This window comes from Heterodontus francisci, chromosome 9 (genome assembly GCF_036365525.1).
Source record: "Heterodontus francisci isolate sHetFra1 chromosome 9, sHetFra1.hap1, whole genome shotgun sequence".
In the NCBI taxonomy this organism is placed as follows: domain Eukaryota; kingdom Metazoa; phylum Chordata; class Chondrichthyes; order Heterodontiformes; family Heterodontidae; genus Heterodontus; species Heterodontus francisci.
This window is the reverse complement of record NC_090379.1, coordinates 51882979-51907869: the sequence shown is the minus strand read 5'-3', so window position 1 is coordinate 51907869 and position 24891 is coordinate 51882979. Positions and strand designations below refer to the sequence as shown.

At 42.0% G+C, this 24891-nt stretch overlaps 1 protein-coding gene across 4 annotated transcripts in view; it reads right to left on the bottom strand.

Annotated features, from left to right (window-relative positions):
* LOC137373752 (centrosomal protein of 170 kDa protein B-like) overlaps positions 1-24891 on the bottom strand; it is a 127897-nt gene that overhangs the window by 22366 nt on the left and 80640 nt on the right. For 3 of the 4 annotated variants that reach the window (XM_068039054.1, XM_068039056.1, XM_068039053.1), the window contains exons 13-16: positions 19740-19956; positions 12292-12424; positions 11416-11454; positions 11159-11299 (exon numbers count right to left, since the gene is read on the bottom strand). In XM_068039054.1, the coding sequence (XP_067895155.1) occupies positions 11159-11299; positions 11416-11454; positions 12292-12424; positions 19740-19956 (530 nt within the window). The remainder of the gene's footprint in view (positions 1-11158; positions 11300-11415; positions 11455-12291; positions 12425-19739; positions 19957-24891) is intronic. The other variant, XM_068039055.1, reaches the window with a different exon arrangement.

Here is a 24891-nt window from a genome sequence, read left to right as displayed (position 1 = left end):
CTGGCAACATTCTCGTAAATCTCCTCTGTACTCCCTCCTGGCCAATTATGTCCTCTTTGTAATGTGGTGACCAGAACTGCATGCAATACTCCAGCTGTGGCTTAACCAACACTCTATACAGTTCCAGCATGACATCCCTGCTTTTGTACTCTATACCTCGGCTAATAAAGGAAAGCAATCCATTTTTAAAAATTTATTCATGGGATGTGGGCGTCGCTGGCCGGGCCAGCATTTATTGCCCATCCCTAATTGCCCTTGAGAAGGTGGTGGTGAGCTGCCTTCTTGAACCGCTGCAGTCCATGTGAGGTAGGTACACCCACAGTGCTGTTAGGAAGGGAGTTCCAGGATTTTGACCCAGCGACAGTGAAGGAACGGCGATATAGTTCCAAGTCAGGATGGTGTGTGACTTGGAGGGAAACTTGCAGGTGATGATGTTCCCATGCATCTGCTGCTCTTGTCCTTCAAGGTGGCAGCGGTCGCGGGTTTGGAAGGTGCTGTCTAAGGAGCGTTGCTGCAATGCATCTTGTAGATGGTACACACTGCTGCCACTGTGCATCGGTGGTGGAAGGAGTGAATGTTTGTGGATGATGTGCCAATCAAGCGGGCTGCTTTGTTCTGGATGGTGTCAGGCTTTTTGAGTGTTGTTGGAGCTGCACCCATCCAGGCAAGTGGAGTGTATTCCATCACACTCCTGACTTGTGCCTTGTAGATGGTGGACAGGCTTTGGGGAGTCAGGAGGCGAGTTACTCGCCGCATGATTCATAGCCTCTGACCTGCTCTTGTAGCCACAGTATTTATATGACTACTCCAGTTCAGTTTCTGTTCAATGGTAGCCCCTAGGATGTTGATAGTGGGGATTCAACGATGGTAATGCCATTGAATGTCAAGCGGAGATGGTTAGATTCTCTCTTGTTGGAGATGGTCATTGCCTGACACTTGTGTGGCGCAAATGTTACTTGCCAATTATCAGCCCAAGCCTGGATATTGTCCAGGTCTTGCTACATTTCTACACGGACTGCTTCAGTATTTGAGGAGTCGCGAATGGTGCTGAACATTGTGCAATCATCAGCGAACATCCCCAACTCTGACCTTATGATTGAAGGAAGGTCATTGATGAAGCAGCTGAAGATGGTTGGGCCTAGGACACTATCCTGATGAACTCCTGCAGTGATGGTCCTGGAGCTCATCCATATGCCTACTTCACCACTCTATCTACCTGTCCTGCCACCTTCAGGGACCTGTGGACATGCACTCCAACGTCTCTCACTTCTTCTACCCCTCTCAATATCCTCCTGTTTATTGTATATTCCCTTGCTTTATTTGCCCTCCCCAAATGCATTACCTCACAGTTCTCTGGACTGAATTCCATTTGCCACTTTCCGCCCGCTCAACCAAAACATTGATATCATTCTGGAGTCCACGGCTTTCCTCCTCACTATTAACTACACGGCCAATTTTTCTGTCATCAGCAAATTTCCCAATCATGCTTCCCACATTTAAGTCCAAATCATTAATATGTACCACAAACAGCAAGGGACCCAACACTGAGCTCTGTGGAACACCACTGGAAACAGCTTTCCATTCATAAAAACATCCATCGACTATTACTACCCTTGGTTTCCTGTCACTGATCCAATTCTGAATCCAACCCGCCACCTTCCCCTGTATCCCATGGGCTTTCATTTTACTGACATGTCTGCCATGCGGGAACTTGTCAAATACATGTAAAAATCCATGTAAACCACATCCACTGCGCTACCCTCCTCAATCCTCCTTGTCACTTCCTCAAAAAACTCAATCAAGTTAGTAAGACATGACCTTCCCTTAACAAATCCATGCTGACTAGCTCTGATTAATCCATGCCTTTCTAAGCGACAGTTTATCCTGTCGCTCAGAATAGATTCTAACAATTTACCCACCACCGAGGTCAGGCTGACTGGCCTATAATTACCTGACTTATCCCTTGCACCTTTTTTAAACATTCGCAGACCTCCAATCATCTGATACCTTGCCTGTACCTAGTGAGGATTTGAAGATGATCCTTAGCATATCTGCTATTTCCTCCCTGACTTCCTTTAACAACCTGGGAGACAATCCATCCGGTCCTGGGGATTTATCCACTTTCAGGGATGTCAGACCCTCAAGCACTTCCTCACTCATTATGTTCATCATATCTAATATTTCACACTCCTCCTCTTTAACTACAATGTCTGCATCAACCCTCTCCTTTGTGAAGACAGACAAAAAAACTCATCAAGAACCTTGCCCACATTTTCTGCATCCACGCATAAGTTTCCCTGTACATCTCTGACAGGCCCTACCTTTTTAGTTATCCTCTTGCTCTTAATGTACTGATAAAACATCTTCGGGTTTTCCTTGATTTTACCTGCCAATAATTTTTCATGCCCTCTCTTTTTGAATTTCCTTTTTTACTTCACACCCCTGCACTTTCTATACTCCTCTAGCCTTTCTAAAGTATTAAGATATTTGTGATCGTCATAAGCTTTCTTTTTATTACTTTAACTTACCCTGTAAACTTTTAGATAACCAGGGGTCTCTAGATTTGGCAGTACCCACCCTTAATCTTCTAATTTTCTTTTTAAATGTGGTAGTGCAATCTGGGTTCTGCTTGCAAGCCCTTCTTAAATGAATGTTTTGCACTAGCACTAAACACTTGACCATTTCCTAGAACAGGGAATTACTTAAGATTCATAGAGTTATACAGCACAGAAACAAGCCCTTCGGCCCATCGTGTCCATGCCGGCCATCAAGCACCTATCTATTTTAATCCCATTTTGCAGCAGTTGGCCTGTAGCCTTGTATGCTATGGCGTTTCACGTGGTCATCTAAATATCTCTTAAATGCTGTGAGGATTCCTGCCTCTACCACGCCTTCAGGCAGTGTTTTCCAGATTCCACCCACCCTCTGGGTGAAAACACTTTTTCCTCAAATCCCCTCTGAACCTCCTGCCCCTTGCCTTAAATCTATGCCCCCTGGTTATTGACACCTCCGCTAAGGGACAAAGTTTCTTCCTATCTACCCTATATATGCCCCTCATAATTCTGTATACCTCAATCATATCTCCACTCAGCCTTCTCTGCTCTAAGGAAAACAACCCTAACCTATCTAGTCTCTCTTGATAGCTGAAATGCTCCAGCCCAAGCAACATCCTGGTGAATCTCCTCTGCACCCTCTCTAGTGCAATCACATCCTTCGTGTAGTGTGGTGACCAGAACTGTACACAGTACTCCAGCTGTGGCCTAACCAGCATTTTATACAGCTCCATCAGAACCTCCCTGCTCTTATATTCTGCGCCTCAGCAAGTATCCCATATGCCTTCCTAACCACCTTATCTACCTGTGCTGCTGCCTTCTGTGATCTATGGACAAGTACACCAAGATCGCTCTAACCCTCTGTACTTCCTAGGGTCCTACCATCCATTGTATATTCCCTTGCCTTGCTAGTCTTCCCAAAATGCATCACCTCACACTTCTCAGGATTAAATTCCATCTGCCAGTGCTCTGCCCATCTTACCAGCCCATCTATATCATCCTTAAACTAAGGCTTTCCTCCTCACTATTTATGACACCACCAATTTTCCTGTCATCTGCGAACTTACTGATCATCCCTCCAATATTCACGTCTAAATCATTAACTACAAACAGCAAGCGTCCCAGCACCGGTCCCTGCGGTACGCCACTGGTCATAGACTTCCAATCGCAAAAACAACCCTCGACCATCATCCTCTGCCTTCTGCCACTAAGCCAATTTTCGATCCAATATGCCAAATTGCCCTGGATCTCATGGGCTGTTACCTTCTTGACCAATTTCCCATGCAGGACCTTATCAAAAGCCTTACTGAAGTCCATGTAGACTACATCAACTGCTTTACCCTCATCTACACACTTAATCAGCTCTTTGAAAAATTCAGCAAATTTGTTATACACAGGGCTGGATTTTACCATAGGCAGACGGGAATTCGCCACTGACGTAAAGGTCGGTGGCGAACCCGCTCATGTCTCGCCCGGGGGATCCGTCCTGCATTTTACAGGTCCCCGGGCTTTAACTGTCCCAAGGCGGGACTTCCACAGATTTCAGGAAGCAAGTCCCGCCTCAGTGAGCTGCTGGCCAATCAGCGCACTGGCAGCTCTTAGTCCCAGCAGCGTCACCAGAAGCGGTGGCCACTACTGGCACTGCAACCCAGACGACAACATGGAACCAGGAGCGAAGGGAAGTTGGGCATGCCTTACTAGGGGGATTGGTCATGCCTTGGCGAGGCTAGGGTGGTCGTTCAGGGGAGGGGAGAGCGTCTTGGGTCCTGGGGGTGGGTTGGGAGGCGAGGGCGACCTTCAATTGGGCACCATGTGCCCAACTGCCATGACACCCCCCGGCGCGCAGAAAAGCCGGCAGCTATTGCTGGATGGCCTTTCATGTCCCCAGCACGCCTGCTTGCCACTTAAGTGGCCACTTAAGGCCCTTGATTGGCCTGGGGCTGGCGGGTCACTATTCCCCACCCCACCTCCCCCGCCCGACTGCCGTAAAGTTGGCCAGAGGCGGGAGTGTGGTTCGAAAGGCTCCTGGAGCCTCCCGCTCAATTTTGCACCGCCCCCATGCCACCATCTGACCCGCTGGGGCGGCGTAAAATTCAGCCCATGATCTCCCCCTGACAAAGCCATGCGGACTATCCCTGATCAATCCCTGCCTCTCCAAGTGGAGATTAATCCTGTCCCTCAGAATTTTTTCCAATAGTTTCCCTACCACTGATGTTAGACTCACTGGCCTGTAATTACCTGGTTTATCCCTACCACCCTTTTTGAATAATGGTACCACATTCGCTGTCCTTCAGCACCTCTCCTGTGGCCAGAGAGGATTTGAAAATTTGTGTCAGAGCCCCTGTCATCTCTTTCCTTGCTTCACATAGCAGCCTGGGATACATCTCATCTGGGCCTGGGAATTTATCCACTTTTAAGCCCACTAAAACCGCTAATAATTCCTCCCTTTCAATGCCAATTTGTTCGAGTATATCACAATCCCCCTTCCCTGATCTCTACACCTACATCGTCCTTCTCCATAGTGAACGCAGATGAAAAGTAATCATTTAAAATCTCACCCACGTCTTCCGGCTCCACACACAGATTGCCACTTTGGTCCCGAATGGGCCCTGCTCTTCCCCTGGTTATCCTCTTGCCCTGAATATACTTATAAAACACCTTGGGATTTTCCTTCATCTTATCCGCCAGTGCTTTTTCATGCCCCCTCTTCGCTCTCCTAATTTCTTTTTTTTTTTTTAAATACCCCCCCCTATACTTTCTATACTCCTCCTGGGCCTCCGCTGTTTTCAGCCCTCTGAATCTGTCATAAGCCTCCCTTTTTTCCTTATCCAATCCTCCATATCCCTTGACATCCAGGGTTCCCTGGATTTACTGGCCCTACCCTTCACCTTTACGGGAACATGTTGGCCCTGAACTCTCACTATTTCCTTTTTGAATGACTCCCACTGGTCTGATGTGGACTCTTCTACAAGTAGCTGCTCTCAGACCACTTTGGCCAGATCCTGTTTTATCATATTGAAATCGGCCTTCCCCCAATTCAGTACATTTATTTCCGGTCCATTTTTGTCCTTTTCCATAACTACCTTAAATCTTAGAGTTATGGTCACTACCCTTGAAATGCTCCCCCACTGACACTTCTTCCATTTGTCTGGCTTCATTCCCTCAGATTATGTCCAGGACCGCCCCTTCTCTTGGCAGATTTTCAACATGCTGGCTCAAAAAGCTCTCCTGGATGCACTTTAAGAATTCCGCCCCCATTAAGTCTTTTGCACCAAGACTATCCCAGTTAATATTGGGGAAGTTGAAATCCCCTACTATTATTACCCTATTATTTTTACACTTCTCTGCCTACATATCTGCTCCTCTATCTCTCCCTGACTGTTTGGAGGCCTGTAATACACTCCCAGCCAAGTGATTGCCCCCTTTTTGTTTTTAAGTTCTACCCATATGGCCTCATTTGAGGAACATTGTAAGATATCATCCCTCCTTACTGCAGTAATTGACTCCTTGATCAACAGTGCAATGCCACCTCCTCTTTTACACCACTACACCACACCCCCCCCCCACCCGCCCCCATGCCTGAAGATTCTATACCCTGGAATATTGAGCTGCCAGTCCTGCCCTTCCTTCAACCATGTCTCTGTGATAGCAATATCATATTCCCATTGTTAATCAACGCCCTCAATTCATTTGCCTTACTAGTAAGACTCCTTGCATTAAAACAGATGCAATCGAGCCTTGCATTATTCGTTTGTGCCTGAACAGGTCTATATTTGCTCTGCCTTCCAGACTGACTTAGTTTCTCTTTTATTTTTGGCTGAACGTTACCCCCTACTGTACTTCTACTCTGTATCCCATCCCCCTGACAAATTAGTTTAACCCCCACACCAAACAGCACTAGTAAACCTCTCTGCAAGGATGTTGGTCCCACTTCGGTTCAGGTGCAACCCGTCCAACTTGTACAGGTCCCACCTTCGCCAGAAATAGGTCCAGTGATCCAGGAAACTAAAGCCCTCCCTCCTGCACCATCTCTTCAGCCACGCTCTATCCTCCTTTTTCTATACTCACTAGCAGGTGGCACCGGGAGTAATCCAGAGATTACAACCTTTGTGGTCCTGCTTTTTAATCTGATACCTAGCTCCCTAAATTCTTGTTGCAGGACCTCACCCCTTTTTCTACCTATGTCGTTGGTACCGATGTGAACCACGACCTCTGACTGTTCACCCTCTCCCTTCAGAATGTCCTGCAGCCGCTCCGTGACATCCTTGACCCTGGCACTCGGGAGGCAAAATACCATCCTGGAGTCACGTTTGCAATCACAGAAACGCCTATCTGTACCCCTTACGACAGAATCCCCTATCACTATAGCTCTCCCACTCTTTTTCCGCCCTCCTGTGCAGCTGAGCCACCTGTGGGTGCCACAGACTTGGCTCTTGCTGCATTCTTCTTACCTATTTGTTTGTCCTCAACACTTCTCAACCAAACAGAAGCACAGTTAATAGTAATGTGATGATATATAGGTGGTTCTAAACTATGCTTCTTCAAAATATAAAAGGTGTTTTAATCTCTCAGATAAGGAGTGTGAAAAACAAATATTTCAGACTTGCTTTACTCTTCCAATTCCTGTAACTACAAAAAGTCTAAAGACGAATAGTTCTCGTCTTGAAGGATATTTAAAAATTTGGCACCACTTTGAAGTTGAACATAATTAACATTTAGTCAACTGAAATTTATGGTATTCATATGGACGTTCCATAACATAATCTCTCTTGCATCAGTGAAATAAGGGAATTAAAACTAATGTTCAAATTTCTAATACTAAACAAAAATGTAGAATTAGAGATTGAAAATCCACAAAACATTTCTTCAATAAATTAATCATCAATGTTTTCCATTCTGGCACAGAAATCCTGCAACATTAACTAACGGGTAAAAACATGACAATATTAGTGCTATTAATATATGGTGCATTTCCAATAATGTTACATTATTGGAATGTAATCGCACTGTTGATTACCTAACTATGCAGAAAAACCATCTTATTCAGGAATGAGCTGGTCATGACTAGTTAGGATACAAATGTTAGAATGCTAGGCCTAATTAGCTGGAAGAAAATAGTTACTGAAGCCAGTTTGCAGCCAAAGGTCATCTTGTTGCTTTTGGATACCATCTCCAAAATGGATGATAGGACCCCAGAAGACTGAAACAAAAATATTATGGCCCAGATTTTGCAGGAAAAAGACTGCATCTGAATGATGCATGCCATTATTAATGCCCAAATCAGTCAATAACTCATGGCAAGGAAGAGGAACCCATGACTTGCAAATCGCCATCAGTTGTTGGCTGATTTGTGCTGCTCCGCCGTTAAGTTTGCAAAAACAGCATGTCGCGCTTAACCTCCTCATGATTTTCATGAAGTTGCTGCATTTGCACCTTATGCAATAAACTAGCTACAGAAGGTTAAGTCTCGTAATTAACAGTGCAAGTGCCCTTTTATGATATAATAATTGTTAATAAGTGCCAATCAACCTCTCTTGCCCAGAAAGTAAACAATAAGTGTGGAATCTCATTCCTTCAGGTTGTGAATTTTTTAAAGAGATTTTTAAAATGTCAAATTTAAAGTACAACTTTTTTCTCACTCCATCTCTTTTTCTCATGCTTTCTTTTTCGCTCACTTATCTTTCTATATCTAATTTGACTTTGAATTCTCCCATTCTAATTCATTCTCTGCTTATTTTTCAATCCTTTAATTTTTGTAGTTGTTCCCACTACTCACCATTGCTCCCAGATTCCCCATTGCCCTCACTGCACCGTCAACTCACACGTCCATCAACTTTATGGGCAAAATTTAAAACTTGATCATGCAATTGCAAGTCTAACTAACAGGACACACTGCAAGATGCCTTGCAAAATCCGGGCCAACAATCCTCTGAAGGTTTAGAATAGATAGCATAAAGATATTAGACAGAAATGAAGTAGCTAAAAGAAATAGGAGAATGGATAGACAAGAAAGCAATCAGATGCAAGAAAAACATTAAATGAAAATGGTATGTTTACTGTGCATTTTTGTGTTATTGCAAAGATAAAGTTATTTCTGACATTTAGTTTTCATTTCTGTGACCTACGTTAAAAACCAACCCAGATTTTTGGAATTGAAATATACTCAGGTCTGCCTGCTATAAAGGACCCGAGATTCAAAAGAGATATAAAGTGATAGGAGTGTGGATAACCTCAATCCAGTTCATGGTGTCTATAGGCCCATAACAGCACACTGTCCCTAATTTGGCATGAATTGGCTCTTGGTGGCCACCAGATGGTTGGTGCAGGAAATGGAAAACTGGGCAGTTGGAGGTTCTGCTCTGAGATTGTGGCTGAGTAAATTTTTTTTTTAATTCGTTCATGGGATGTCGGTGTCACTGGCAAGAATAGCATTTATTGCCCATTTCTAATTGTCCTCGAGAAGGTGGTGGTGAGCTGCCTTCTTGAACTGCTGCAGTCCATTTGGTATAGGTACACCCACAGTGTTGGTAGGGAGGGAGTTCCAGGATTTTGACCCAGTGACAGTGATTTCCAGGGCAAAGTAAATATTCAGCTTGCAGCTAACCATGCTATACAGGGCTTAGTGCCCATAATGCAAGGCGTTCCATTCCTCAGTACTAGCATCCCTCACTTGCAGAGGGCAAAACTTCACAAAAAAAGAATTTTTTGATTTAAGTTGTATGTTAAGTGTTCACTTTTGTAGTATGGGATTAGTATTGCATTAATGAAGCCTTCCAGACTTGCAAACAGCTATATTACTGTAATAAGTGTTTGTTTTAGAATCACACTGTTAAATCAATTTTATAAACATTTTATAAGCTCAAGGACTTTTCTATATATCCAGCACACCAGAACCTTAATGAGGTAACAGAAAGGGCAAATCAGGGCAGTGCAACTGCTGTGTGTATGGACTTTCTGAAGGCATTGTTGTTAGCAAAATTGAAGCCCATGGGATAAAAGTGGCCAAAGAATAGAAAACAGAATGTTATGGTGAATGGCCAGTTTTCAGACTGGAAGGAGGTATATTGTGGTGTTCGTTAGGGTTCAGTACACAGACCACTGCTGTTCTTGACATAATTAGTCTCTTGGATTTAGTGATAAAGGGCACAATTTTGAAATTTGAAAATAACATGAAAACTTGAAAGTATAGTAAACACTGAGGAAGATAGTAATAGACTTCAAGAGGACACAGACAGGTTGATGGAATGGGAGGAAACATGGCAGATGAAATTCAATGCAGAAAAGTGTGATGTGATACATTTTGGGAGGAAGAATGAGGATAGACAATACAAGTTAAATGGTACAATTTTAAAAGAGGTGCAACAACCTGCACAAATTGTTTTTATACATAAATATTTGAAGGTAGCAGGACAGATTAACAAAGTGGTTAATAAAGCATATGGAATTCTGGGTTTTTTAAAAATAGAGGCATAGAGTATAAAAGCCAGGAAGTTATGTTAAACTTACTTAAAACACTAGCTTGGCGCCAGCTGGAGTGTTATGTTTGATTTTTGGCACTGAACTTTATATAAAAGGACATGAAGGCTTTGGAGAGGATACAGAAGAGATTAACTAGAACTAGAATGCTGGGATGAGGGATTACAGTTATGAAGATAAGCAGAAAATGCTAGAATACTTAGCAGTTCAGGCAGCATCTGTGGAGAAACAAGCACAAGTTCACCAACCTGATTCATTAACTCTCTTTCTCTCTCTACCAATGTTGCCTGATCTGCTGAGTATTTCCAGCATTTTCTGTTTTTATTTCAGATTTCCAGCAAGCGAAGTAATTTGCTTCTGGAGAAGGTGGGGTTGTTCTCCTTGGAGCAGAAAAGGCTAAGAAGATTTGATAGAGGTGTTTAAAATCATGAAGGGTTTAGATTAAGTAAATAAAGAGAAACTATTTCCAGTGGCTGACGGGTCCATAATCAGAGTGCACAGATTTGAGGTGACTGGCAAAAGAACGAGAGATGACAAGAGAAAAAACATTTTTTATGCAACGAGTGTTTAGGATTTGGAATGCACTGCCTGATAGGGTGATGGAACCAGATTCAATAGTAGCTTTCAAAAGGGAATACATGAAAGAGAAAAATGGGGAAGAGCGAGGGAGTGGGACTAATTTGATTGCTCTTCGAAAGAGCCGGTGCAGTGGGCGGTCGATGGGTGAATGGCTTCCTTCTGTGTTGTACTATTCTATAATTTGATGATACAATTTTCCACAGGTAAATTAATATCTTCTGTATACTTAAATCAGGTCTGTACACACTGGCATATGTAACTATGAACTCATTCTATACTTCTCTAGCATATTTCATGATTAATTGCATTTGTTTCAATATAAATTGCTGATATGGGTTGTACAGATATACCATTTACAAAACATCTAAGGCTTCATGTAATGTACATTTTATGATGACACATTCACTTGTAATAAACATTGCAGTTAGCTTTACAATGCCTTACAAATTAGTTCAACCCCATAGTAGTTAATATAAAATGATGCACCCACACTTCTGAGAAACAAAGGCAACTCATGGCATTTCTTAAATATAAAAAAAAACATAGATAACCTCTTCTCTGTTCCAGCTTCTTCTTTTTGAATCTGGATCTTTGCTATCATTCATATTTTGATCCAAATCTTTCTTAATTCCTGAAGATTCTGGGGGAACCTTCTGGAAGTTCAGACTTGCTTCAGGAATGTGCTGTACCAACTAAAAAAATGTGTAAACTACATTTAAAATCTTAGTTTAACGATGTGCGTTCTTAGTGTGTAAACATAAATAAAATCACATGTTCTAAAATGAAAGATGGAAACTGAATGATGCACCTGTGATTTATGAGATGTCCGTGATGATGATTTTGGAATCTGAGTTTAAGAAAAATTAAATAAGAGACAACATATTACTTGGTGAGAACATCCATCAAAATTTAGCAGTAAAAAGATTCGAAAGGAACTGAATTGTCTCAAAGTTTGAAACATCCATGCAGAACAAATAATGACAAGACTATAAAGAAGCTCTAACTCTTCATACAGGAAGAGGTTCAACAGTAAAGCAAACAAAACAAAAATCTAGTAAATAAGAGTCACCCGTGTGGTTTCTCACATTCAGGGCATTTCGAAAAGCACCCTGCCACCCCACACTAAAAGTTCTTTAATATTAGAAAAATATTCACAAAAGTTTCATTGTAAATGAGTAAAGTTGATTAAAATGCTTCTGATTCAGATTTGGTTTGTGGTATGCAGAGTCTAATCAGCTTCATTAATAATTTGTTTTCAATGCAAAAAAAATGTCCATAGCTTCTACTTGCAATATCTGTACTTGTTAATTTTCCAGTCTATATTGAGCATTACAAAAAGATAGTGCCACACAATGTTTTTGAGTGAGAAGTATAATTGATGCTTTAGCAGGTGAAAATGAATAAACAAGGCTTTGAATTAATTGGATTTCACTAAATTCTTAGAAATCTTCGAGAATGCATGTTTCTGAAAGCCTTGTGCAAATACTTTTGTATTCATGCTTTCCAAATCATTTACCGTCTTCCTAGTTACAAATCTAACGACTCTTTAATATTAAATATCCTATAATCATACAATAGGGTCATCATAATAATTTAAATGCCTTTTATTACTGCTTACATTTTTAATATACTTATATGTACTCTGCTAGAGCGTAGTGGAAGTAGTTTAAAACTGTGATCTTACCTCTTCCCTGGCTGAAATTGTGGAGCCAAGGGTGGATGTTAGTGGTAATGAAATAAAAGAATCTCCATCTCCCGCCACATCATGAATCTCCCTAGCAAGGATTGCCAAATCTTTGGCTAAATCTTGGCTGAGTCTGAAAAACAGAATAATTATATTCATTGCTAACAAAAGTTTTTAAGTAGACACATGTAGCAACTGATTGTGAATTTGTCAGGGGAAAAAGAACGTTTAATTGTATAGCATCTTTAACCATAATAAAACATCGCAAGGCGCTTCACAGGAGCATTATAAAACAAAATATGACACTGAGCCACATAAGGAGTTATTAGGTTCAGATGGCCAAAAGCTTGGTCAAAGAGGCAGTTTTAAGGAGTGTCTTAGAGAGGTGAAAAGGCGGAAAGATGTAGGGAAGGAATTTCAGAGCTTAGGGCCTAGGCAGCTGAAGGCACAGCCACTAATGGTGGAATGAGTAAAATCAGGGACGCTCAAGAGTCCAGAATTGATGAGTGCAGATATCTCGGAGTGTTGTGGGGCTGGGGGAGATTACAGAGAAATGGAGGGATGAGGCCATGGAGGGATTTGAAAACAAGAATTTTAAAATCAAGACATTGCTTGACTAGCAGCCAATGTAGGTCAACAAGCACAGGGGTGATAGGTGAATGGGACTTGTTGCGAGTTATGACACGGGCAGCAGAGTTTTGGATGACCTCAGGTTTACTGACGGTAGAATGTGGGAGACCAGCCAGTAATGTGTTAGAATAAAAACAAGAAATGCTGGAACCACTCAGCAGGTGTGGCAGTATTTGTGGAAAGAGAAGCAGAGTTAACGTTTCGGGTCAGTGACCCTTCATCGGAACAGTGTGTTAGAATAGTCAAGTCTAGAGATAACAAAAGCACGAATGAGGGTTTCAGAAGCAGATGAGCGGAGATGGGGGTGAAGTCAGGCAATATTATGGAGGTGGAAATAGGAAGTCTTAGTGATGATGTGAATATGTGGTCAGAAGCTCATCTCACGGTCAAATATGACACAAAGATTGTGAACAGACTGATTTAGTCTCAGACTGTTGCCAGGGAGAGGGATGGAGTCGGTAGCTAGGGAATGGAGTTTGGAGCAGGAACCAAAAATAGTGGCTTCAGTCTTCTCAATATTTAACTGGAGGAAATTTCTGCTCTTCCAGTATTGGATGTTGGATAAGCAATCTGATTGAGCAACAGTGGCGGAATCGAGAGAGGTAGTGGTGAGGGAGAGCTGGGTATTGTCAGCGTATATGTGAAAACTAGCGCTGTGCTTTCAGATAATGTCACCAAGGGGCAGCATGTAGATGAGAAATAGGAGGGGGCCAAGGATTGATCTTAGGTGGACATCAGAGATAATGATATACGAATGGGAAGAGAAGCCATTGCAAATGGTACTCTTGCTACCATTAGATAGATAAGAATGGAACCAGGTGAGAGCAGTCCCACCCAGCTGGATGATGCTGGAGATGTGTTGGAGGAGGATGATGTGGTCAACTATGCAGACAGGTCGAGAAGGATGAGGAGAGATAGTTTACCTTTGTCACAGTCGCACAGGATGTCATTTGTGACTTTGATAAGACGAGTTTTGGTACTGTGGCAGGAGCAGAAACCTGAATAGAGAGATTCAAACATAGAGTTCCAGGAAAGATGGGAATAGATTTGGGAGGTGACAACACATTCAAGGACTTTGGAGAGGAAAGAGAGGTTGGAGACGGGATGATAGTTTGCAAGGACAGTGGGGTCAAGGATTGGTTATTTGAGGAGAGGGAGTGTTGATGGCAGATTTAAAGGAGAGAGGGACAACACCTGGAGAGAGAGAACTGTTTACAATATCGGTTTGTAGATGGGGTCCAGGAGGGGAAGTTGGGTGATTAGCAGTTTAATGGGAATAGGATCGGGGGAACAGGAGGTGGGTCTCATGGACAAGATGAGCTCAGAGAGGGCATGAGGAAAGATAGGAGCGAAACTAGAGAATGATACAATTTCAGGGCTAGGGTATTAAAGGAAGTTTGGCCCTAGTGGAAGGGAGGGACACAGCAGAGGCAGCTGATTGTACGGTCGCGATCTTAGCGACATAGAAGTCCATCAGCTCCTCGCACTTATTGGTGGAGGTGAGGGTGCAGGAGACAGGGTAGAGGGGTTTAAGAAGATGGTTTGCAATAGAGAAAAGAAGCTAGGGATTATTTTTGCTTTCCAGGATAATCCTGGAATTAGACCATGGCTACGCAACCCGAACCAGACGACACGCGTTGGGGGTCTGGTCGGGTCACATTTCCGGGCCTGGCATTTGGGCTCAGGTCGGGTCGGACAAGCTCTATCACCACCTCCGGTAAGTGGCTCCAATGTTAATGTACTTTTTGGACTTGAAAGTTGGTTTTGTTACAGTTATTTTATTTTAAGCTTGTGCAGATAAGCAACCAAATGAAAAACGGAAGGTAGGTTAACTGATGGGTCGGGTTGGGAGCGGGAAAAAAATGAAAGGACTCGGGCCGGGTTCGGCTCGGGGTCGCATGTGGTTCTGTCGGGCTCGGGTCGGGTTTTATTTGCAGGCTCGAGCTGGCCTTTACCTGGAATAGTGAACAGTTTTTGCAGACATGAGCAGGACCCGATAGTGCTTTATGTGGTCCAGCCAGATCTAGCACTGGATGGCTAAACCAGCTGTCCGCCATGTCCTTTCAAGCCTGTGTCCCGTGGACTTAAGAAAGCAGAGATTAGGACCATAATGAGGGAACGGCCAGGGTGAGAGAGTGTAATGGTTTTATTTTCCACTAGGGCATTAAAGCTGAAAGTGAGAGTGCGGTCGAACAAATCAGTAGCTGCTGAAATATTGCGGCAAACAAAGGGCCAAAGGCGAGACAATTGGGATTTTGAAAGTGCAGTTGTAAGTAAATTGGAGGATAGTTTTCTCCAGGGGTGGATACAGAAGGAGGGAGGGTTGGGGTGTGGAAATGGGATATGGGTGGAGAATGATACAAGGAAGTAATCAGAGGTGGCCTTATCCGTAAGCGATACAATGGCACTAGCAAGACCACGTGAGATGGCAAGGTCAAGGGGGTGGTCGTGAATATGGATTGGTGAGTTTACATGCAGGGAGAGATTTAGAGAGGATAAGAGGGCAGTGAACTCAGAGGAGAGAGAGCATGATGAGTTAAGATGGAGATAGAAATCACCTAGGATGAGACATCATTTGGTGCAGATGCTGAGGGAGGAAAGCAGAGAAGATAACTTGGCAGCAAAATTTTTAGCATACTTGGGAGGGCAGTAGGGAATGATGATTTTGAAAGATAAGTGAGGGGGCGAGATGCTCAAAGGAAGAGAAAGCGCCAGAGGAGTAGGGGATCAGTCCAAGGTCAAATTTGGTATTAAGAGCTACACCACCACAACAGTCTTGATGGGGCAACTGGTGAAATTTATAGCCAGGTGGGGAGGCTTCATTAAGGGGAAAGGTGTCATCACCCCTCAGCGAGGTTTCTGTTCAGGCCATGATGTTGAAGCAATCATCCACAATAAGTTAAAAGCAAAATAATGCAGATGCTGGAACTCTGAAATGGAAACAGAAAAAGCTGGAAATACTCAGCAGGTCTGGCAGCATCTGTGTAGCGAGAAACATAGTTAACATTTCAGGTCTGTGACCTTTCATCAGAACTGGCAAAAACTAGAAATGTAACAATGTTTGAGCAAGAGAAAGGGGGGAGGTGGGGGGGGAGAAAGAACAACAAAAGGGAAGGTCTAGGATACGATGGAGGGCAGGAGAGATTAAGTGACAGAGATGCCATGCAATAGAATGCAAATGGAGTGCTAAATAGTTGTAGTAAAAGACAAAGTCTGAGTCCAGAAAGAGTACTAATGGCTTTCTGATCCCAATCCACAATAAGTTCATGAACAGCAAGGTCCTTGTCCACAAGCGGGCGGACATTCTGGAGGGAGATTATGTAGAGGGCTGGTGAGAACACAATCCATTGGGTCAGCAGTGGGAGGGATATGTTGTACAGGAAGGAGATTAGAAAGATTAGCTCCCAGTGGGTGCACTGGGTAGGAGAGGGTGGGATGGGGAGAACTGGGGTTTCTGCTGGTAATGAGCCAGCGCCGAGTGCCTCGATGAGCCCTTTGGAAGATGCCGAGAGAGGCAAAGTGGGAAGCTGTAGACTTAACTAAGAGGGAATCAAGTCTGGGACGTCAGCGAGAGAGCAGGAAGGTCGAGGAGTACTGAAGGGTTGAGGTAGGGCATTGGGAGGGTAGAGCACCTCAGAGTGGAGAAGTGAAAGGAGGCATGTTGATAGAAGAGAGGGCTTGGAGAGGTACACAAGTTTTTTTAAAAAAGTGAAAGTGGAAACAGAGTGATGGGCTCAGGTCTGGAACGGTAGCCAAAATGTGCATGCAAATGGACTCTGGGATTCACAAATCACAATGAACCCAATACACTTTAATCATGTGCCAAAGTAACTCCTACACAATACTCTTAATTTTTTTACTCTAAGTGTACCCATTACCAAAACCAATTATGACTGGCACTTGTTAAAATCAAATTTCGGGAGATTGGTTTCCACAAGCTGGCTCCCAGGTGTTTACACTACTAAATCCAGATGAATTTCTCTAGTGGCAAAATCAGTTGTGTGGTCTTATAACTCGGACACTGGTATAAGGAAGTTGGATTTAGTGATGTAAACAGTGGGAGCTGCCTCACAATGCTGCTCTCCTAGAATCCAAACCAAGAAAGCCCCAGTATGAAAGCAACAACAGACCTATAACCAGGCCTTCACCCAATATTCTAAAACTCAAAATGTTCTCTCTAGATGCAGTTCAAGCTTGGAAGTCCAAGATCAGATTTTGTACTGTTGTGTTAATTTTATAAAATCTGAACATAATAGGCTAATAACTGCCTGCATTTCCACAGTGGCATTAAGATAGAAAGTGCTTCAGCAAAAAGAAAGAATGGATACTAAGCCACGGTATAAGGTATTATGAAGGGCGTCAAAAACCTCGTCCAAAGAGGTTGGTTCTAAAGAGGGTTTTAAAGGAAGTGAGATAGGTGTAGAGGGGGAGAGATTTAGGGAGGAAATTTAAGAGCATATAGCCTAGGTGGCTAAAAGACATGGATGCTGATGGCAAGGTGAAAAGTAGCGACAATGCACAAGCAGCCAGATTTGGAGGAACACAGAATTCTTGAAGTGTTACAGAAATAGTGAGGCCTTCCCTGAGTTGTTACCATGTTACAAAGAATGCAATCAGGCTTATAGCCTGATGCAGCACAGAACGATTTAGAAGTTTTGAATCAATGCCAAGACTATAGTAATTTGAAATTCAACTGTTCCTGTACCAGAACTTCTCGTTTCCTCTATTTCATAAAACTGTCAGCAACACTCCAGCAACATTGATTGAATGACATTACATTGTGGCAAATTAATTTTTCCTGTAGTTAACTGTGATATTGATAAACACGTCATCGATTAAACTGTAGCGTCAGCGATGTACTGGATTTTCAAAAATCAGGTTATAATTGTCACCTGAGCCCTGAAATTAGATTACAACCTTAAAAGAAAATCACTCTATATACCTATTTTTCAAGTACAGAATTTATACTGACATAACTGATGATTGTTTTTCACATTTTATAAAGGCAATCTTATTAATGGAACTATTTTCCTTTCATCTTTAATTTTAAGAATGCTCAAATATATAGCATTCTCAAAACATATCAGGCAATAGATAAACTGATACTAATGTTACCTTAGCTGATATCTCTCACCAGAAAAAGATCTTTGGAAAAGCATTTATATCTCATTTGAAGGGCTTACCTTAACTAGCAATATTGTTGCTTGCAAATTATCTGGAAAACCACTTATAAGATATTAGTGGTCTTCTTAATGCAACCTCTATTGACAAACATAATGGTTTATTCCATTTGGAAATATTTCATGTCCCATTGGCTGTCTGGGAGATACCCAAAAAAAGGGAAAATCCAAAGTACTGAGGTAAAAACCTGGGATAAGTGGCTTTGGAACAGATTTCATTGTCTATGAAGCTTGAATATCTGGTGGCTTTTAGTTTATCAAAACTACAGCTGAATACACAGAATTTTTACTGGAAGTATGAATAATGTTAGTTCAAACATATATCTTTTGTTCTTAACTATTTATTACCTGTGATCTACAACGCTGATTGAACTCATTCAAAAAGCAGGCACATGAAGAGAGCGTTTACCACTGTGCACTAACTGATGTCAACAAGCCTGTCTCCAGCCATAAAGCCAGCGGACAACAGAACAAAGCTTAATCTCCACTCATGTCACAAACCAGAGGGCTATGATAGTGATTTTTTTTCCTTTTTCAAATATATTTTAAACGACACTGAAATGTTAGTGTTATTCACCCTCCACAGAGAAAGTTTGCATCAGTTTCAAAGCAAGAACCATGAGCTTAATCAGGGAAAAGAATTTGAGCCACTTCTTTTGTTTGAATTTCATTCAAGAGTTCTGCAACGATTTACATGGCAAGTTTCATCCGGGCTCAGCAGACCTACAAAAGTGAGAACACGCCACGAGGGGTGACAGACAGTACTCCGTTCCAAAGTTAAAGCATTAGTGACAAAACTAGCGAAGGAATGTGTAGCCTGCTTTCCCTGGAAGAAGACTATGTGCTGATTAAAGGGAGAAAAATTTCAAGGTTTAGAATATATTTTGTTCAAAGTACTCCCTTTCTATAGAACATAATAGACTTAATTTAAACCACTTACATACAGAGCTGCCATGTCTGAGTGAAATAGATGGGGTCATAACTTCAAACAGGCACAAGAACCAAGAGCTATGGAACCTCTAGGAAACCACACTATTGACTAGGACAGCAGAGTGATTATCAGGCCTGATCAAAGTTACAAAATTTGTTTGGTATTTGGATATCTTCTGTAATTGACATGACCACAGAGGCCTTGTGCTTAAGGGTCTCCATGCCAGCAATAAAACTATGCTTAAAAATTCTGGCAAGTCTATTATTTTCTTCTATAAAAGGAAGGTATGCTTTAAACAACGTATACTCAACCTAGCCGTTCCTTGCTCTTTATGTAGTTATGAGCTACAAGTACGTATAGTAGGCGACACAGTATATTGGTACTCTATGTGTGTTCCTACTTTTATCTACAAATCCTGACTTTGATGTCAGCCTTGCTACTGGGGGATAGACTGAGCATCTTGGCATTTTCTCAGAGGAAGATATCAGACAGCAAGGCACTGAATGCATCTTTTAGCAGCTGGATCAACAGCAATGTTAGCGGCACTTTGGGAACTGGTCACTAGCCTGTGGTCTTGATTTTAGAATGGTGTGTAATAATGATTAAGATCAAAGAAAGGAAGAAAAACCACACCAAGTATGAAATCAAAATGATCTGCTTAACTGCTTGTTTTCCATTTTTATGCTCTATAGTACAAAATACAATACCTTGCAATTTCTGCACTGTGTGTAGTCCAATTTTCATACGGATCTTCATCATCATCCACATTTTGTCTTGTTCTTCCTGAATTGGAAGACGGGGCTCTACTGCTGTGTGTGGCTGTTGAAGTATGTAAGCGGTTGTGTTTAGGAGAGGTGTGATTTGAGTTATACTCCTCCTCTGAAGTAGAAGTGTAATCTGAAGTTTGTTGTCTCCATCTTGAGTCTTGTAAAAGAATTAGTTTCAAACAAAGAGAAAAGTAATAAAAGCAAAAAGTAGAAAAACCCAAGTTTTAAGACAAAGCACATGATTCCTACAAAGGGAGATTGTTCAGAAACTTGGAGCAGAGGTCAGTGCACACATATCAGGAGTTCAGCTTAGACCTTTAAAATAAAATGTAATTATGCTTCTTTCTGAATGTTCTGTAAAATGAATTTTCCCATTCAAAAACATTTGATATGCTTTGGCATATCACTGGCATGTGAAAGAAGGCTGAGCTCTTGGCCACTGAAACAAATTCTGCTGCATTAGCAAAAGGATCAATCCAGCTTTTTTTTTTAAAACATGGTGAAAAGTTCAGAACAGTTTAGGTCCAAAAAACATAAGAACATAAGAAATAGGAGCAGGAGTAGGCCATATGGTCCTTCGAGCCTTCTCTGCCCTTCAGTAAGATCGTGGATAACCTGATCTTGGCCTGAACTCCACTTTTCTGCCTGTTCCGCATAACCCTCAACTCCCCCAAAGTTCAAGACTTCAAAGAGATTTAGGAGTCCATATACACAGGTCACGAAAGATAGTAGTCAAGTACAAAAATAATCAAAAAGCTAATGGAGTGTTTACATTCTAACCCCCTAGTTATAAAGGTTAAGGGGAATAACTTTTGTTACAGCTATCCAAAGCTCTGGCTAGACCACATCGGAGTACTGTGTACAGTGCTGAGCATTGCACCTTAGAAAGGACATACTGGCTTTGTCTAAGGCTCCAAAGGTTAGATTATGAGGAGAGATTACATAAACTGGATTATTAAAAGGTTAAGATTTAATTGAAGTTTCTAAGAATTTGAAATGAATTTATGGGGTAGATAGAGAGAAACCTGTTCTGCTGATAGGGGAGTCTAGGACAAGGGAGCATAACCTTAAAATCAGAGCGAGGCCATTCAGGAGAGCAGTTAGAATCACAGAAAATTTAAGGCACAGAAAGAGGCCACTTGGCTCATCGTGTCAGTGCCGGCCGAAATACGATCCACCCATTCTAATCCCACTTTACGACATTTGGTCCGTAGCCCTGCAGATTAGGGCACTTGAGGTGCATATCCAGACTCCTGAGTGAGTTGAGGGTTTCTGCGTTAACTACCCTTTCAGGCAGTGAGTTCCAGACCCCCACCACCCTCTGGGTGAAAAAGTTTTTCCTCATCTTCCCTCTAATTTTTCTACCAATCACTTTAAATCTATGCCCCTTAGTCACTGACCTCTCTGTGAAGGTGAATAGACCCTTCACATAAACTCTATCCAGGCCCTTCAAAATGTTGTACATTTCAATCAGATCTCCTCTCAGCCCTCTTTTTTTTTTAAAGAGATACAGCACTGAAACAGGCCCTTCGGCCCACCGAGTCTGTGCCGACCATCAACCACCCATTTATACTAATCCTATACTAATTCCATATTCCTACCACATCCCCACCAGTCCCTATATTTCCCTACCACCTACCTATCCTAGGGGTAATTTATAATGGCCAATTTACCTATCAACCTGCAAGTCTTTGGCATGTGGGAGGAAACCGGAGCACCCGGAGGAAACCCACGCAGACACAGGGAGAACTTGCAAACTCCACACAGGCAGTACCCGGAATTGAACCCGGGTCGCAGGAGCTGTGAGGCTGCGGTGCTAACCACTGCGCCACTGTGCAAGGAAAACAACCCCAGCCTATCCAGTCTTTCCTCATAGCTGCATTTTTCCAGTCCTCTGTACCCTCTCTAGTGCAATGACATCCTTTCTGGAATGAGGTGACCAGAACTGAACACAGTACTCAAGTTGTGGCCTAAACAATGAGTTATACAGTTCCGGCACAACCTCCCTGCTCTTTTTTTCTATACCTCGGCTAATAAAGGAAAGGATTCCATATGCCTTCTTAACCACCTTATCGACCTGTTCTGCTACCTTCAGGTATCTGTGGACATTCACTGCAAGGTCCCTCACTTCCTCTACACTTGTCAGTATTTTCCCATTAATCGTGTATTCCTTTGCCTTGTTTGACCTCCCCAAATGCATCACCTCACACTTCTCTGGGTTGAATTCCATTTGCCACTTTTCTGCTCATCTGACCAGACCATCATATCTTCCTGCAGCCTACAGCTATTCACCACAGGGCCAATCTTTATGTTGTCTGTAAACTTCTTGATCATGCCCCCTACATTTACGTCCAAATCGTTTATAGCTCAAAAAGCAGGGGACCCAGTGCTGAGCCCTGCGGAACACCAGTGGAAACAGCCCTCTAGTCACAATAACACCCGTCAACAATTACCCTTTGTTTCCTGCCTTTGAGCCAATTTTGTATCCAATTTGCTGCATTTCCCTGGATCCCATGGGATTTTATTTTTTAAACCAGTCTACCATATGGGACCTTGTCAAAAGCCTTGCTAAAATCCATGTAGACCACATCAACTGCACTACCCTCATCTATCTTCCTTGTTACTTGCTCAAAACATTCAATCAAGTTGGTCAGACAAGATCTTCCCTTAACAAATCCATGCTGACTATCCTTGATTAAACTGTGCCTTTCTAAGTGACAGTTTATCCTGTCTCTCAGAATAGATTCCAATAATTTGCCCACTATGGAGGTTAGACTGACTGGCCTGTAATTATTCAGTCTATCCCTCGCTCCCTTTTTAAACAGAGGTACAATGTTAGCAGTTCTTCAATCCTCCGGCACCACACCTGTATCCAGTGAGGACTGGAAAATAATGGTCAGACCTTCCGCTATTTTCTCTCTTGCTTCTTTTAACAGCCTAGGGTACATTTCATCCGGCCCTCATGATTTATCAACTTTCAAGGATGCTGATTCCATTAATAATTCCCCTCTCCCTATTTTTATCACATCCAATACTTAGACCCCACTTTCTTCACTACAATATCTGCATCGTTCCCCTCTTTTATGAAGACAGAAGGAAAGTATTCATTAAGAACAATACTAACTCTTCTTTATGCAAAGGAAGGTACAGATGTGTAACTCTGTCCCACAAGAAGCAGTAGATGCTAGCTCAATAAATAATTTTAAATCTTAGACAGATAGATCTTTGTTAGCCATGGATATTAAGGGATACGGAACCAAGGCAGGTGGATGGAATTAGGATACAGATAAGCCATGATCATACTGAATGGCAGAACAGGTTTGAGGGATTGAACATTTCCGTTTCTATATTCCCACGAAAAGCCAGCTTTTTCACTGCAACAAGCCAGATCTCTTGCAAATATGAGGACAAAGCTTCTCAATGACTTTCACAGAATAGAACACAGAAGGCGACCAGTCATCGAGCCTATGCTGGCACTTTTGAAGAGCAATCCAGTTAGTCCCACTGTCCCTCTCTTTCCCCATATCCCTGCAATTTTTTTTCCCCTTCAAATATTTATCCAACTCCCTTTGAAGGCTACTAATGAATCTGTATTCAGCATTTTATCAGGCAGTGCATTCCAAATCTTAACCACTTGCTGAGTAAAAAAAACTTTTCCCTCATGTTGCCCCTGGCTCTTTTGCCAATCACCTCTATCAAATCTCCTCTTCAGTCTTCTCTGCTCTAAGGAGAACAATCCCAGTTTCTTCAGTCTATCCACATAACTGTAATCCCTCATCCCAGGAACCATTCTAGTAAACCTCTTCTGTATTTTCTCCAAAACCTTTACACCCTTTCTTAAGTGTGGTGCCCAGAATTGGACACAATACTCCAGCTAGGACTAAACTTATGGTTTATATAAGTTCAGCATAACTTTCTGGCTTTGTATTCTATGCCTCTATTTATAAAGCCCAGGATACCATATGCTTTGTTAACTGTTTTGTTAGCTTGTCTTCTCTTCAAAGATTCAAAGAAAAAAAACGCATGAAGATTTATTCCCAATATTTCAAAACATGCATCTGAACCAACTGTGATGTTCATTAGTCACGGAGCATACCAATACGGTACTTTATGCAGTTGCGCACAGAGATACAACTCTTTTCCCTCCCCACTTGTCCCCAGACTAATGCAGTGTTACTTTTTAAACATCTTTCCAGCTTGTTAAGCCAGCCAGGAAGTAAAACTGCATTTAAAACAAATTTTAAAATATGGCATTGTTTTTGAAGCATAAGACCAATCTTTTAATCTCCATTTTGTAGGAACCTGGTTATAAAATAGCCAGAGGAGTTAACATACACTAGTGTAAGAGAAAGCAAAACATAACTTTCATCAAGCTCAATAAGCACCACACATTAAGTTTCTTTAGTAAGAAAAAGCAAAACATAAAACTTTCATCATGCTCAATAAGCACCACACATTAAGTTTCTTTAGTAAGAGAATCCCATGAACTCACCACCAAAGTAAGTGTTAATAGTAAACACAGACGTTGTTACAGTTAATCTGATTTGTGTGAGTATACCAGATAATAAATTTCATTATATATTACCGTAATAGGATTAGAAGTGAGTGAAATAAAATTCTAAGTCTTTAACAAGACACTGCGAACAATGACCTTTTTCAGTTCACACCTATTTTATTCCAAGGGTACTGTAAAGATGGAACCAATTATTGTGCACAGTTTATAAAGTTTATATGCTGCTATATCAATTACAAAACTAGAAAAGAATATCAAATTATTATAGAATTCAAAATATCTTTGTTATTTCCTCCTTTAGATTCATCTGCCCCACTCACCATTTTGCAGCTGAAACACCTATTAAGACAACGTTTCCAAAAGCCTCTTCCAACTGTACTCTGGAATTGATTACTCAAGATTTATTCACCTTTCACTCATCTCTCTCCCTGTAAGCAGATATTTCAGAACACTCCTCTTACAGAACAGTAACTTACTACATGACTATGTAAATATATCCTACTACTCTGGTGTACTGACACACTGTACACATTGTGTAGGGCCTCTCGGAAAAGTTGTGTTGTTACGATTTAGTGCAGC